Here is a 16,948-nt window from a genome sequence, read left to right as displayed (position 1 = left end):
GACAGAGGGCTGAGGGGACTTTGGATGTTGGCATAGAAATAGGATTGTTTGCTTAATTGTTACATGCTAACCAATAGTGGGCAAACATCTTATTAGTGGTTGGCCTAAATACCTTAAAGCAGCCGATCCTGTCTGATCTTGAAAGCTAAGCAATCAGCCCTGCTTAGTAGTTTGGTGACAGATCAATAAGGAAGATCAGTTGCTGTAAGTTACATTTCAGAGGAAAGAACTGACAAAACCAGATCCCGAGTATTTCTGGTCCAAGAAAACCCTATGAAATTGTTAGGTCACCATAACAAGTAACTTGAAAGCACACACAGAGAGAAGCTATTCCTTATAGGAAGGAACAAGGAAGAAAAGAGAATCAGTGGTAGGAAGCTGACCCTGTCCAAAGAATGCCTTGGGGTTAACCTGTATTTGCCCAGCAATTATCTGCTTCTGTACTTCTACATGCCATACACTTTACTTTATTATAAAATCTGCAGCCTGTGTCTGGGCTAAAGCAAGCGACTTGAAGGCACATACTCACCTACATACATCCTGTTAGTGACATGTGTATATGCAAAGCTCATGTATATTAATTTTTGAATGAAGTACAAGAGACTATTCTCTAGCTTCTTGGATGCACCCAAAATCTCATCTCATGCCAGCCAACCCTTGTGTAGTCAATGCTATGGAAAAGGAGATGGGTGACTGGGAAGCCAGGACTCCCTCTGTCCCCGTTGTTTGTATGTATGGGAGGTACAATATCGAGACAAGAATGTTCTCCCTCTGTCCCTCTTTGTAACAAACAACAGAAGAACAGAGGTGGTTTTCCTGCTGCTCCCAGGCACTTGCCTTCCTTTCCCTTACCATTTAATAGAAGCAGTGGTACCTCCATGGGCTAAAGCTTGGTGATGTTAGTGGAGGGAAGGCACAAATCTATTCATGTGGAGTAGTTATGCTCTATATTCCCCATATAGGATCTCAGCCAATATACCAGGAAAAAGGTGGAGCACCTGCCTACAGCACCAACATTGATATTCAATGCAGAACAGCTATTTATGAGACCACAAGCTACTGAACAGGTTACTATCATTGCTTAGTAGTGGAGACTGGGAATTCCTGCATACTTTTAATGCCCTGACTGAGAAAAAGAATTCCTGTCTGCATTGATAAGTGTGAGGAAGCAACCATGATGCTAACAGACACCTATGAAGCCATACAGTTACTAACAAGCTTGCTGTTCTTGGAGCAAATAAAGGCTGTTGATATCAGTGATGGCAACTAATATCAACAGCATCATAGATAAGGTGCATCTATGTGTAGAATGAAAGCAGTTTGACACCACTTTAATTGCCATGGCGCAATGCTACAGAATCATGGCGGTTGTTTGTCGTTTCCAAGGTCTTTCGTATTCTCTGCCAAAGAGTGTTGATGCCTCACCGAAATATGAATACCAGGATTCCATAGCATTGCACCATGGCAGTTAAAGTGGTTTCAGACTGCATTCATTCTCCAGTGTAGGGCCAGCCTAAGTCTTGTAAGACAGCTTTAACATATCCACTCCATATGATGAGTATTTTGGCATGCTTCCTCACTATTGAAAATTTATCTCAATATGTTGAAAATCAGCAAGAAAGAATGCAAACCTCTTCAAGTAACATGCAACAGTCTCTGGGTAATATTGCCATTTCAGAAAGTAACATGTGAATTGAGTCTGCCACTCAGAAAATGTCCAACTTGGCAAAAGACGCCTGTTCTGTGGAATACATCAGTAAACAACAGATAACAAATGTGAGCACAAAACTAGGGGAAGGGTGAGAACAAGGGATATTTAATGTCAAAAAGAAACTGTACATCTAGGACAATGGCAAGGAGAATGAAAAAGAGCTTGACAAAATGACCAAGTCAAAGTTCACACAGAAAGTGAAGTGTTGTGTTTGTTGAGTCCCCTGTGTGACACTTACTTAGAACATTGTCTCTTTTGCAAAACAAGTCAGTCCAAGAGACAGATAACCAGTTCTTTCCCCACTAGATTCCCTCTTGCCTGCATTCCACCAAATGCAGAAGAACCAGATGCTGGAAGCTGTGACGGGATATAAGGGTAAGGCAGCACTTGTAGGTCAAAGGTAATATTTTCCTTTCCCATTAGGGGCGGGGAGACCATCTGTCACTGTGCAACAGTCTCTCTTCAATCCTCATGTTGACTGCACCATGCATAGGCTCTGTCTTCGAAGCCATTCTTCAACATTGAACACAGGTCATTAGCCTTGTAGTTTGGTATCCCACAGTGTGTTTTGACAAGAAGCAGAAAAAGTCTCGAAGTCCTTTTGAAAATCAACCTGAGCATCTACGGCACTCCCTGTGGCAGTACCCAAAAAGCACTTAACACCCAATATGATTTTTAGTTGTAAGGTGGCAGAGACAACCTATCTCATCCTCTTGGTTTTGGAATAAAGGAGCTTCAGTCAGATCTTTTTTCTCCACTGACCCTCAGGTTTCCCTTTTATCTGAACTACATTATTTCAAAGGTAGAAGGAAACCAATACACAAATCCCTCTCTGTTTTGTTGTTGTTGCCATGTTTTGTCTCCTTAAATGATTGAAGAAGGAAAAGGAGCAACCCAACCAACCACCTCTTCTAAAGGAAACATTTTTAGGCCCTTTCCCCCAAAATGTCTCTTAAATAAGCTTCTTTAATTATTATCATTAACATCAACATCACCATCTATTTATTTATACAAATATATAAAATATATTTATATAGATTTATATAATATAAATTTGTAGCTCTTGTGGACCTTTCATTTACAGACATACTGGTCAACGATTTCTGTGCACTTTTTACACTTGACGTAACAACACCAGTGAAACTTGCAGTGGCAGCGTTCTACTTGCACGCTCTTGAATTGGTCATAGCCCCGGCCGCAGCACATGAGCTCGCAGCCGTCCATGCCCTCCGAGGTCTTATTGCAGAGCCGTCCTTGGGTGCCCAGGGACCCAGTGGTCTCATTGCGGAGGCAGTAGTCAGGGCTGGGATCAATGTAAACTAGGTCGTCTGGAGTCGGTGCATTGAAGCGGCTGTTCACCAAGTCCAGCTTGCCCTTGCGGTTGATTCTCATAGCAGCAGCACTGTCATACTTCTCTTTCAGAAGGTCACCCACTTTGCGGAAGTCCGCTAGCTGCAACCAGCAGGTCTTGAGGCTGCAGGAACCTGAGACACCATGGCATTTACAGGCAACATCTGCCAGGTTGTATGCCGCCTGTGGAGGGGAACAGAGAAAACAGGAGTAGATAAATACCTCACCAGCATCAAGGGCTGGAGTAAAATTATCAAATAATAGTGCAAAGTGATGCATATTTACATAGAAGTTCCACTGAGACTAATAGATAAATGTCTATGAATCCCTTCTTCACATTATTAATTTTTGTTATTGTGTGCATTCTAGTTATTTTTTATTTATAGTGATCATGAATTGAACCTATAATTCAGAGAAAATTTATCATTGTTTTCCTTTGAGACTTAGAGAACATGATTCGCCAAAGCCCTCTCAGTGGGTCTCCATGGCAGAGAGCAAATTCAAACCCTGGTCTTCCAGAGTCCTTGTCCAACACTCAAGCCACTATAACCATGCTGGGTCTGTATATCCGTATACAGACAGCACATCAGGCCTGCACAACCTGTGGCACTCCGGGTGTTTTGGACTTCAGCTCCCATAACTCCTGACCATTGGATAAGCCGGCTAGGGCTTCTGGGAGCTGGCAGTCCCAAATACCTGGAGGGCCACAGATTGTGCAGGCCTGTTCTACATGAATACTATGGCTAAGTATCTGCATGGAAGATGTAGCTATGATGATGCGACTATAACCCATCTTGCAATTCAACTCCAACTTTTGACTGCAACTTAAAAGGTAGTAGGTCTGGTTTACTGGATATCAGACACCACTATATTTAAATTCACCCATCCTCCAAGATAGGTAGCATACATACATGGTTTACAGCTGTTCATGAAAGACCCGCACAGCTGGATCTATTTACTTCTCTATCTAACTATATTTAAATGGCTGTCCTAAATCACATGCTCTCTTGGTGGCTCCAAGGCAGCTTAGCTGAGCTGTCTATCATAGACCATCAATTTCACACAATAAATACATTCTGGGGTGGGGAGAGAAAAGAAAAGGACTCAGAAGCTCTCCTGCCCTTTAAATCCCCATCTTCCACCCATTGCATAGAAAATTGGCAGAAACCATATATTGGGGAATGTCACCTTCATGTCTATGCACTTTACTTCTTGGGCTAGAAATACACAGACACAATTATCAAGAGTGTAGATGCAGCAGCTACAGTATTTGTATCTTGCTCGCCATCTGGTGGTAAATGACCTGTTTGGTCCACTTTCCCCCATTATTACTTTTATATCTTGGAATGTTTGGGGCTTAATAAATTTTGTAACAGCAGCTACACAACATTATGTGAGCTGTTCCAGATACAAGGGTCAAAGTCAGTCCATGTATGCAAACGAGAACCTTGCTTCCAAAAGAATTTGAATAAGAACTGTTTGAAAATAAGTCTTACACCTTGGAAGCCCCAAACTAAAGTCTACCATGGAAAATATGGACTTTAATTTTTTTTTTTTTTTGTGTCAGGAGGAACTTGAGTCGCTTCTGGAGTGAGAGAATTGGCCGTCTGCAAGGACGTTGCCCAGGGGACGCCTGGATGTTTTGATGTTTTACCATCCTTGTGGGAGGCTTCTCTCATGTCCCCACATGGAGCTGGAGCTGATAAAGGGAGCTCATCCGCACTCTCCCCGGGTGGGATTTGAACCTGGCAGCTTTCAAGTCAGCAACCCAACCTTCAAGTCACTTAGCCCACTACGCCATCTGGGGGCTCCATGGACTTTAATGAAATATACATAAAGGAGACTGTTGATTCCCCTGATGAATCATCTTCATTTTAGGGGTTTTTTATTGTGTAATTTGAAAATGAGAGGAAATCTTTACATTTAATATATTGTCTTAACAGTGATAATCATGCACTGCTCTGAATGAATAAAAATACTTCTGGGTAAACAGGAAAGGCATGAGTTGTAAAACTTTCAGAGTATGCTATGCAGCTCCAAAAAATTCATAGTCAGTGACCAAGCTGTTGGTACTCTAAAAGTTGTAATAATAAAAAGTAGCTTGCCCAAGTTTTGTTAACTGTGAAAGCACATAATGTACCAAATTTTCTGGAGATACCAGTCAGTACATCTTAGTGCCTAAATAGGATCTCTCTGTAGAATTCCACATACCGGTATATCACCTTAAGGTTTTCATGAAATTATATTATATAAATGTAACTTATAATAAATTAATATGCAACAGTGATTTGTATAGAATTATTTGCTAGTGTGGTGGGTACTATATGACCTTCAAGTAATAAATGAACCACTGACGATGCCAACCACAGATGCAGGGGAAATGTCAGAAGAAAATGCTACTAGAATACAGTAGAGTCTCACTTATCCAACACTCGCTTATCCAACGTTCTGGATTATCCAACACATTTTTGTAGACAATGTTTTTAATACATCATGATATTTTGGTACTAAATTCGTAAATACAGTAATTACTACATAGCATTACTGCACATTGAAGTACTTTTTCTGTCAAATTTGTTGTATAACATGATGTTTTGGTGCTTAATTTGTAAAATCATAACCTAATTTGATGTTTAATAGGCTTTTCCTCAGTCCCTCCTTATTATCCAACATATTCGCTTATCCAGCGTTCTGCCAGCCCGTTTAGCTTGGATAAGTGAGACTCTACTGTACTGCCATACAGCCCGGAAACCACACAATACCCCAATCTTGTAACACCTTTAAAACTAACCTATTTATTTCAGCAATAATGTTTGTTGACTCATCCTGCATAGATTACTGCAACACACTCTAAGTGGGGTTGCCTTTGAAGACTGTTTGGAAGCTCCAACTGGTTCAACAAGCGGCAGCTAGGCTGCTCACCAGAGCGGCATATTGGGAGCACACAACTTCTCTGTTGCCTCAGCTCCATTGGCTGCCAGTCTGCTACCAAGCACAATTCAAAGTGCTGGCTTTAGCCTATAATGTCCTACACGGTTCTGGCTCAATGTACCTGTCCTGACGTATCTCCCCCTGTGAGCCATTTTGGAGATTAAGACCATCTGGGAGGCCCTGCTCTCGGTTCCGCCTGCTTCGCAAGCGCAGCTGGCGGGGACGAGAGACTGGGCCTTCTCAGTGGTGGCCCCTTGACTGTGGAACTCCCTCCCCAGCGACATTAGATCAGCCCCCTCCCTTCTAGTCTTCAGAAGAAAAGTAAAAACTTGACTCTGGGATCAGGCTTTCGGTCATTAATAAAGTGCAATAGTAGAGTTGGAATTATGTACTATTGATGATGAAACAGCCTTGGACTATGATTTTCGGATTATGTGATTTTAATATTGAATGCAATGTTTTTAAATGTTTAATATGTATTAATTTTAATTTAATTGATTTTAAGCTTCTGTTTGTATGTATTTTCAAGCATCTAATAGTTGCCATATGTAAGCCGCCTTGAGTCCCCTCTGGGGTTGAGAAAGGCGGGGCAGAAATAAGGTAAATAAATAATAAATAAATAATAGTCCACTTCTTCAGAAGGAATGGACCCAAGAGAGTTTATCTTGAAATAAATTGTGCCAATTCCTTCTACTTACGGTATATTGAAACAGATCGACACAACTCTCTGCAAATTGTTCAGTGTTACATGATGCTTAAATCAGAGATGAGAGATTTGTGGTACATTGCTGGATGTTTGCTGCTCCAGAAGTTGTATTAGCCCTATGGCAGACATAGATGCACCTTTTCATAAATCTGCATTTCAGTTTGGAGACTTTATGATCATTTTTTGTAAGGAAACTGACATTAATCCTAATGGGAACAAGAGCCATGGGTTCTTTCTAAATCCACATCAGGAAAAAAGGAGAGCTGACTTGGCTATAGTCGCAAACATCCTGAAACAATCTCTCTTTTCTCTGGCAAAGTTAAGCTCTGCTCCATTTAACCATGGTGTGATGTGTGGCGTGCATCCATCATGAACAGAACTGTGATAATAAGAACAGTCTACAGAGCAATTTAAAATGATAGTTGATACTTGAAGGATGCAAAGAAAGCTTTTGGAGAGCTCTCTCTGGCCTGGGAATGGGTGGGTTGGAACAAGTCATTCATACACAAAAGTGGCACATTTAGAAGTCTGAAAAGCAGCAGAGAAACTTGGAAAGCATTTTCCCTCTACATGAAGAAATATTGATATGCTCTGAATATGAGCTCTTGCTTTATGAGATCACCACATCTTTTCTTTTAGCAACAAATATTCTACTCCACTTGGGGATTTTGCTTCTTTCCAGTTCATACTAGCTGTTCCCACCAAGACAGGAAACATAAGAGCATTCCCTTTTGTTTTTGTTTTTTCTTTGCAGCATAACTTTTACTCTAAGCCCAGCTTTGCAATGATAATAATGGTTAAGTAAGTTTTTAGCCTGTTATGATTTTTTTTAAGTCTGAATTGTTTTAAACTGTTTAATGATAGAATAAGTCCTACTTTTAGTCTCAATTAGAGTAGAGTCATTTGGTCTACTGGATTTATCTGTGTATTTATTCAATGTGTTTACTCTAGATGGGATGACACAATATGATTCCAACCACGACTTCTTTGCCACCCTGAAACCCCACTGTAAAAAGCAGGATATATATGTTAATACATACATATATAGAAACATATATATATATATATGAGTGGGGAAGTTTCTCCAGTATTCTATTGAAGCAGTTTCTCACATTTGTTATGATCCAGCAGAGATTTTAAGACTGCTCTACATAATCTTATGATGCTTAGGGCTGTATGCCATCAAGTTGGTTTCAGCTTATGGTTACCTAAGGCAAAACCTATCATAGGGTTTTCTTGGCAAGCTTTAGTCACAGGGTGTTTACCTTTGAGTTCTTCTAGGGCAACCCACTGGGTGATCTTGGGCAAGCCACAATGCCTCAGCCTCAGAGAGAGGAAAAGTCAAACCAATTTTGCCAAGAAAACTCCATGATAGGGTCTTAGGGTCACCATGAATCAGAAATGACTTAACGGCATACAAGGCAACTTTCACTAAGCTATGGACAGGGTTCAAAAATTCCAAAATTAAAGTCTTAAAAATAGCAGAAATGGACAAATTAGCAATGATGAACAAAGACAAAATACAAAAAACTGTATCGAGGAGTAGGAAGCATCTCTAAACTATGTAAAAAAAAAAAAAACAAAAGAAAGAAACATTTTCCTAGAAGACTTCATAATTTAACCTGTTCGAAACTCTGTAGGGAATTTATAAATGATAAACATCAGGCCAGAAAGAAAAACAGAAAAACCATTTAAGGGGAAGGAAGAACATATATACAAATGTCTCCAACTCAAGGGATGGGAAGTCACTAAATTGGGAGGGGTGGGAGGAGGAGAGAGCATAACCAAATATGAATATTGTATAGATGTTAGGAAGTATGTATTAATTCATGCATATACAGATTTGTTTCTCTGTTTTTATGAATATGTAAATTTAAAATAAAACATATTAATCAATAGAATACCAAAAAAACCCTCAAGAATTCTGCAACTGAAAAGCAGACATACTAAGATTTGTCTACAAGTATCTACTTCAAAACTTCTCCCCCTTCCTCTTTTTCTCACCACTTCAAATTGCTTTCTCCTACTTTCTTCCTAAAAAGCAAGATGCAAAGGGAGTTAGTAGTGAATTCCTTTGTGGTTGATTAGGAAAGTCTCCTTTCAGCCTTCACTGGCTGAGGAGATGACTGATGATGGAGGTCTGCTACGTGTTCAATGGGTAAACGAAGTGGCAGGGCTGCCAAAGTCTGAGACTCAGAGGGACAGATGAGGTACAGAGTGGTGGGAAAAGTGGGGGAAATGGACACAAAATAGAGAAAGGGACTGAAGGAAATGGCAGACTGAGATAGCCGTCAAAAGACAAACAAACAAGGGCAATAAAACTAAAAGCTGGGCCCCAAAAAATCTGAGAGTGCAATGAAGCTGTGATGGGGTCAGGACCGTGTCTAAAACTGAAGCAAACACAGTTCAGTTCCCACCACCACCCAGATAGCTTTTCTGCCTGAGAACCAAAGTGGAATAGAATTCTTGATCTGTCACTCAGATTGCAAAGACATCATGGAAAGATGGGTTCAAAACGCTGCTTGGGAATCAACGTTAGCCTTGCTAGCCTCAACAATTTATAGCCTCTACATGAGAATGAACCTAAGGGAGCAAAACTGCTCATCTATGATCAGGTAACCAGATGTGAATTTGGGGAGGCAGAGGGAGAGGAGGGCCTTGGAGGAAAGGAACCTAGACAATCCCTACAGAAATGCTTTTAATGTAAGCCGCTTTGAATCTCCTTGTGGAGAAAAAAAATGGAGTATAAACATAACAACAACAACAACAACAACAGGGCAAACATTTTTATCACAAAAATAAGGTGATCAGCTTTAGATGGAGAATATTGTATTGTAACCTATTGGAAAAGAACTGCACCCAGTCTCTGTGCACATATCCTTTTGGCAAATGTGAATCTCCATGAATATGTGGAGACCACCTTTTGAAAAGCATGACCTTGTCAAAAGTCAAGTCTTTGAACAAGTGATATGTTCATGCAATTCATGTAATGGCAAACAGGTAACTCAGCTGTTAAACTGAAGGAGCATGTCTTTAAACTGCCAAGGATAAAGCCATGCCACTGTAAAAATATATTTGGTTAGCGGAGGATAGGTGTTTCTTTAAAGTTGAAATTGTAGTTGAATTGTAGTTATAAACACATACTGAATACAAAATATGGTCCTGAGTCTGAACATGTTCAGTACAATCACATGTCTATAGCTCCTTCCACACCAAAGAGGTCAGTCAAACTGGCAAATCAACATACACATAGAAAACAGGTTAGCAAATACAGTATATACATTAATAAATAAATAGTTTGAGGCAACGTAACAGTATGTATCCAGGGAATGTTGTTATAGTTGTTCATTTCTTGGAAGTTGCTCTATATATTTAACTCGGAAATAATCATCCTAATAAATGGCATGGTTCCTAAACTGACTGCTTCTGTTTTGTTTTGTTAGATTTATCAGGTTTAAAAGAAGTGTTGGTCTCATACTGGCTTTACTTGGAAAACAACAAACTGGTCTCGATTTAAACATGTTTCTTCTGATTTGAAAATACTACAAATCATCTTACCCTGCGACCCGCCTCATTATTCTGTAGGTTCATAAGAGTACGGGCCTGTTCATCCGATCCCTTGGCATAGTTTCTTTCCCTCTCCCTGGCATCCACAAACTCTTTAGCGAACCGGTAGCCATACTCCACATTGTCCCCACATCCGCCCCACAGCCAGTCTCGAGGCAGGTCCTTTGGCCGGGGCGTCCGGCTGCAGCCACAGGAAGAAAGCTCCCCTTCGCGACAGGCACGACTGATGGCGTTCACCACTCCGGCTGCGCTGACCGCATACGTGAATGCAGTCTCTCGGCTACCTGGCAGAAAGAATGGGGAGATGTTTAGAAAAGAACCAACCTCAAGTAATTTAGAAGTTGAAGAACTAAAGAAGGAAAGTAAAATGTGAATGCAAGAAGATCAATACTGTAGGATCAGAACAAAATTCTATATCAGTGATGGAAAACTGTGAGGGGCAAAGGGGATGCAATAACTTAGAAGACACCTTAGGTGCATCTACACTATAGAATTAATGCAAGTTGACCCCACTTGAACTGTCCTGGCTCAGTGCTATGGAATCATGGAAGTTGCTATTTTGCAAAGTCTTTAGCCTTCTCTGCAAAAGAGTGCTGGTGCGTTACCAAACTATAACTCTCATGGGGTTGTTGTGTGTTTTCCGGGCTGTATGGCCATGTTCCAGAAGTATTCTGTCCTGACGTTTCACAAGCTCTGAGGATGCCATAGATGTGGGTGAAACATCAAGAGAGAATACTTCTGGAACGTGGCCATACAGCCCGGAAAACACACAACAACCCTGTGATCCCGGCCATGAAAGCCTTCGACAACACATATAACTCTCATAATTCCACAGCATCGTACCAAGACAATTACAGTGATGTTAAACTACATTAATTCTACAATGTAGATGCACCCCTGGAAGGCTGTACCAACCTCCAACAAAATCTTTTTTAAAGCCCTTAAAATCAAGTCCCCACTTGCCAATCAATGTCTCATAGGAAGTAGAAGAGGCAGCTTTCTGGCATATTTCATGCCTCCTGACTAGGAGAAGCCTTTAAAAAATGGGAAATGAACAGAAGTCATTTGTTGTTTGTTTCCAGTTTTTAAAAAGGCCTTCCGAACCTAGTATGGCTTGAGGGAGGGCATGGTAAAAATGGTCCCCAAAGACCCCAGTGGGTATTCTGGGGTAGAAAGAGTGCAGCCTAGGGGCCCACTTTGCCCAGAACAGATATATATCCTCTAGCATTCAATTCACTATCATTGTCAAACATCTCCTTTGGGAAAGCCTACTATGAGAACAGGAGTACAATTGCATTTTCCATCTCCCACGCTACAGCAACCATGAACAGAAACATACTGCTCTTAATACAAGAAGTGATATATAGCCATTCTTTCTCCATGGTCCTAATCTCTCTCCAATCTCTTGGCAGCCATAAGTTGGACAATTCTGGCAATGAATTCCACCTTATGTGCTGTATGAAGAAGTGCAGATTAGCAAAATAAATGTGTTCATAAGCCTTACTTATTTAAAAGAACATTTGGCATAAATAATATGGAAAGAATAGGAATAGGTTCCTATGCTACAAAAAAGGACAGTTCAATATATTTTGCCAGATCTTTAAATCAAAACTAACAACACGTACATGTGATAGGAAGCAACATTAAACATGTAAACAAAAAACTTTTTGAACCTTTTAGAGATCACTAGAAAGCTTCTTCCAAAATGCATCAAGAGATTATTTCTTTTACTACCCTCTGCTTTTTTTATAGGAGCCCCCAGTGGCACAGCGGATTAAACTGCTGAGCTGCTGAATTTGCTGACTGAAAAGTTGGCAGTTCAAATCTGGGGAACAGGGTGAGCTCCCACTGTTAGCCCTAGATAACCTAGCAGTTTGAAAACATACAAATGTGAGTAGATCAATAGGTACCACTCCAGCGGGAAGGTAACGGCGATCTATGCAATCATGCCGGCCACATTACCTTGAAGGTGTTTACGGACAGCACCGGCTCTTTGGCTTAGAAATGGAGATTAGCACCAACCCCCAGAGTCAGACACTACTGGACTTAATGTCAGGGGAAAACCTTTACCTTTATCTTTTACTTTTTTATGATTTCCATTTTGGTGGCCAGATCTATACTTTTTAACCATAGCGAGCACCCACACTGGAGGATTAATGCAGTCTGATACTGTCTTCTCAGCAAAAGAGTGCTGGTGCCTCACCAAACCACAAATCCCAGAATTTCATAGCATGGCAGTTTAGGTGGTGTCAAACTGCATTTATTCTGCAATGTAGTTGCACCCAACATGTGCACAGCTGGTGGAGCCATTTTAACCCCTGACTTCTTTTCACTTGTGCTGTTTATGCATGCTCAGTAAGAGATTTTAGCGACAGGTACCATCTACCTTGTCTGTTGTAGGCAGCTGCACACACAACTACAGTAGGATGAAATAGAATACCATTCCTGGCACAAGTTTGCTTGCATTGTTTATTGTAGACACGCTGCTGGAACCTGATACTAAAAATCTGTGTTTCCACAGCCCTTTCCCTACTCTCTCAATGCTGATGTTTCAAAAATAAATTCCAGCTTGACAGAGGTCAAGGACATAAATGGACTGGAATAGCATAACGCGATTTGGAAATGAAGCTTCTTTGCTAACAGAGATATATACCTGTAGTATCTGTTCTGAATCTTCAAGTCATTTGGATCTTATGGCAACGCAAATGCACTCCTATCCTATTCAGAAGGAGGTTGCCTTTGCCTTCTGCTGAGGTTGAAAGAGTGTGACTTGCCCCAAATCACCCTCTCAGTCTCAGAGGAAGGCAGAAGCAAAGTCCCCTGTACAAATTCTGCCAAGAAAACTTAGGATAGGGTTACCACAAGTTATAAATAATAATAATAATAATAATAATAATAATAATAATAATAATAATAATAATAATAACAACAACTTTATTTTTATACCCCGCTTCATCTCCCCGAAGGGACTCGGGGCGGCTTACATGGGGCCTTGCCCGACACAACAATATAATAACAGCAACAAGACAATAAATCAAATATCCCAACAATAAAACATCAGCATCAATAAAACAGTCATAAAAATCAAATGACTTGAAATGACTTGAAGGCACATAACAATGAGATATCTTGAACTTAAAATTGTTATTGTATTCTCCAAAAATGCATGTTCTGTAAAACTTTACATTTACCATTTGGGGCATTTTGTTTTCACCCATCATTTATAATTTGAAACCCCAAATGGTAGCATAATTGATATGTAAATTCAGTGCTGCTTCTATGCACAAGACATTCTACATTAAGTGCAATGAAACAGACTTATCCGCCTACAAGCATTCGCATATACATTGAATCAGCTGCCTTAGACCACACTATTCTTCCCCTGAATCACATCCTGCATCCCATTTTCCACATGATTTGTGATACATCTGTCACTGCTGTGTCCAGTTTGTCCTTAAGTCTTACCTTTTCTGTGCAAGCTCCAGTGAAATTGTATTTGACAAATATCTCACAGTAAATATAATAGTAAATATTGACACTAACATGTAGTTGCAAAGCCTTGTATCTTTACAAAGAATACTATGTAAGCAGACTGTTGATTTAGTGGGCAGCCTCAGCTAATACAAAAATTCCATACATGCTTTGAAGCCTCACAACTAGTGTGGTATCAATGATGCTGGACTGCGACATGGCAGATCTTGGTGCCAGAAGAGCCATGAAACTCACTGTGGCCTTGACCCAGTCATTCTCTGTCAGTCTGACTGACTTCACAGGGCTGTGGTATAAGAACATGTCCCTATTTTTTTCCCAAGTTATGTCTACTTCTGGTTTCAAATTTGCTGTTAAAGAATACTCAGGAACATATCTGAATTGGGGTATACCTGTAACAGAAACATCCTATCAGGGATCTATGTCTTTCACTAATAGAGGTACTACAACAATCCCAAACAAGCTCTGGTGATTGTTGGTTCTGCATACACTGAGCCAAAATATGGAAAACCGTTCCCACAAATCTGCATCGTGACTCATGGTTTTTGAATCTTTGGGTGGAATTAACAATGAGGAGACAGATGGTATCTGATTGCTTTACTTCATCAGGCACTCCCTTATCCTCTGATGTTTTGTTCCTCTGAGTTGACTTCTCTCAGGATGACTTATTGACTCCTTGCTTTGGATCCAAAGAAAGGATGGACCACGCCTTACCGACACTGGGAAGTATGTAGATTGGCCTAGTTATTAGCATTGCACATCTCTGGCTGAAAAAGATCTGACATTGTGGCTGAAATCATGCAAATATGCTTGCATTGCGTTGGGATTTTATTGCGGCTCTTACAGTTTTGCCTCATTCTCAATAGCCCAAAGGAGCAGTGAAGAGAGATGTGACCTCTAAGATATTCAGAAGTAAAATAAATAGTGAAAAGGACATCTATAGATTTGAAAGAGTTCCTGTTACAATCATTATCCTTGGAGAAGCATTATGACTTCAGACTAACTGGGATCATACTTCATACTTTTACTTGTCACCATCCCAGAAGACCACTGTGAAAAAGAGAATACCAACAACAAATCCAAAAATTGTTGTTTAACTGTCTTTCAGCTTTTGAACAAATGTATGTAAGGATGTATGTGTGTACAGGCAGTCCCAAAGTTATAAACAAGATAGGCTCTGTAGGTTTGTACTTAAGTTGAATTAGTATGTACACCACAATAGGTACATTTTAAAGTGTAACTCCAGCCATATATGTGTGTGTGTGTGTGTTTGAACCCTTCCCTATGTTATACAAAGCATATATATAGAGAGAGAGAGAGATAGATATAGATATGCTTTGTATAGCATAGGGAAAAGTTCAAACACCTGTGATGTTTGTTTTACTGTCTACACCCTTGTTCAGAAGATTTCACTTTTTGTTCCTGTGTGATAATAGGATTTTGAAAAAAAATGGCTTGTTGTGGAAACAAGGACTGGTGATAAAGCTTCAGTTTTTTCCCAAGATAACTCATTCAGGAGTGAATTTTCCTTCCGAGGGCAAATTTATCTCACTTCCTCTTGTCTCACCCCGTTCTTAACTATGTCAGTTGAAATTCGGATCTTTGTAACTCCGGGACTGCCTATATATATGTATATACACACAAACACCCATATACAGTATGTGTGTGTATGTATATATATATATAAATATATACACACACACATATATGTGTGTGTGTGTATATATACGGGCAAAGTACATATATATTTATCCATACCCTTTTTAATGGGTTTTAAGCTGCCTTGGATCTTGTACAAGAAGAAACATGAGGTATATACAAATTTAAATAAGTAAATAATGTGTGTGCGTGTATTTTCAATTCACTTGTCAATTAATTGTAACACCATGAACCTAACTTATAGTCTTACCAAACCTGACATTTCTGATCACTCTTCCAAAGAGGGTCTTTCCGCTGCTGATAAAATAGTTACTGAATACCTTTCCCAGGCAGGTTCAGCAAGAACCCAAACCTATTTTTATTTAGGGCCAAGGCTGCATCTTTTGAAGGATTAAGGAGAAATTATTCCAAGGCTATAGTTTAGACCAGCGTTGACAATCCTTGACCTAATTTTATATGGCCTGCAGCCTGAATTCAAAAGCCCTCTGCAAACAATGAGTTTGGCCCCTGTGGCAAAACCAATCTGTCTGGGAGGGAGAGAAAGACAATGATAAGAAATAAGGAGAATTTGGGCCCTGACTACACCCATAGCCTGTGTACAGATCCTAACAGATATGCCCAAGGGGATGCAAGTTTTTGAAAAGATTCAGAGCATAAGCTGCTAAGAATGTATCTACTAGGAATGAATACTCACTTATATATACATATGCTTTTAAAAATATATTTATTTAATCTAGGACATTAGATAATTCAAAATAAAAGAGGTTGATGCAATATTTGTTAGTGTATTCTCTTCAGGCAAGAATTCTAACATTTGGGTGATTTCTGGTAGCCAACCCTACTCTGATCTGCTCCAGACAACTAATGATATGTGGCATAGTGGCATGGCAAACCTCATGAGCCATAACACTATGTAGCTGCAGTTCCAACCACTATAGATATTGTTGCTTTTTGTGCCTTCAGGTCTCTTCTGACTCACAGCAAGCCTAAGGTAAACCTATCACAGACTTTTCTTGACAATATTTATTCAGAGGGGGTTTGCAATTGCCTCTCTCTGAGTTTGAAAGTGTGTAACTTGCTTAATATCTCCCAGCAGGTTTCCTGGCTGAGTGGTGATTTGAATCCTGCTATCCTAGAGTCTCCAGATCTCAAAATCCACAGTGCTGGTGTCACGACTGTAGACATAATATACTTAAAGCACAGGATGATACAGAACACAAAAAGAAATGACATTTGAAAATGATGAACCAAATTTTGAAAATGGTGCCACTTCAGTACAAAAGAAATCATAGAAGACTGCTCCAAAATATTAAAATTAAACACCACTACATGGTAGCAATGGGATTAGAAGTCAGTAGCCTAAATCCTATTGTTAATTCTACCACACTGAACTCACTGAACCAATATAAAACACCTACCAGTATATGTTGGCTCATCATTCAACAATTGTTTCTATGGGCCTACTCTAACTGAGATTAATCAACAGCATTCCTGCTAAAGTTACTCCTGTCCCTACCAATACTTCTCTCTCCTCT

At 40.0% G+C, this 16,948-nt stretch overlaps 1 protein-coding gene across 5 annotated transcripts in view; it reads right to left on the bottom strand.

Moving 5' to 3' along the window:
- Positions 1 to 1,795: 1,795 nt before the first annotated feature.
- The window catches only part of wnt5b (Wnt family member 5B), a 124,435-nt gene continuing 109,282 nt past the window's right edge, over positions 1,796 to 16,948 (bottom strand). For all 5 annotated transcript variants that reach the window (XM_062981156.1, XM_008110459.3, XM_062981154.1 and 2 more), the window contains 2 exons: positions 10,257 to 10,549; positions 1,796 to 3,244 (listed from right to left, as the gene is read on the bottom strand). In XM_062981156.1, the coding sequence (XP_062837226.1) occupies positions 2,786 to 3,244; positions 10,257 to 10,549 (752 nt within the window). In that variant the 3' untranslated portion in view covers positions 1,796 to 2,785. The remainder of the gene's footprint in view (positions 3,245 to 10,256; positions 10,550 to 16,948) is intronic.

Source organism: Anolis carolinensis, chromosome 5 (assembly GCF_035594765.1).
Source record: "Anolis carolinensis isolate JA03-04 chromosome 5, rAnoCar3.1.pri, whole genome shotgun sequence".
NCBI classification, from domain to species: Eukaryota; Metazoa; Chordata; class Lepidosauria; order Squamata; family Dactyloidae; genus Anolis; species Anolis carolinensis.
This window is presented reverse-complemented; position numbering and strand designations above follow the sequence as displayed.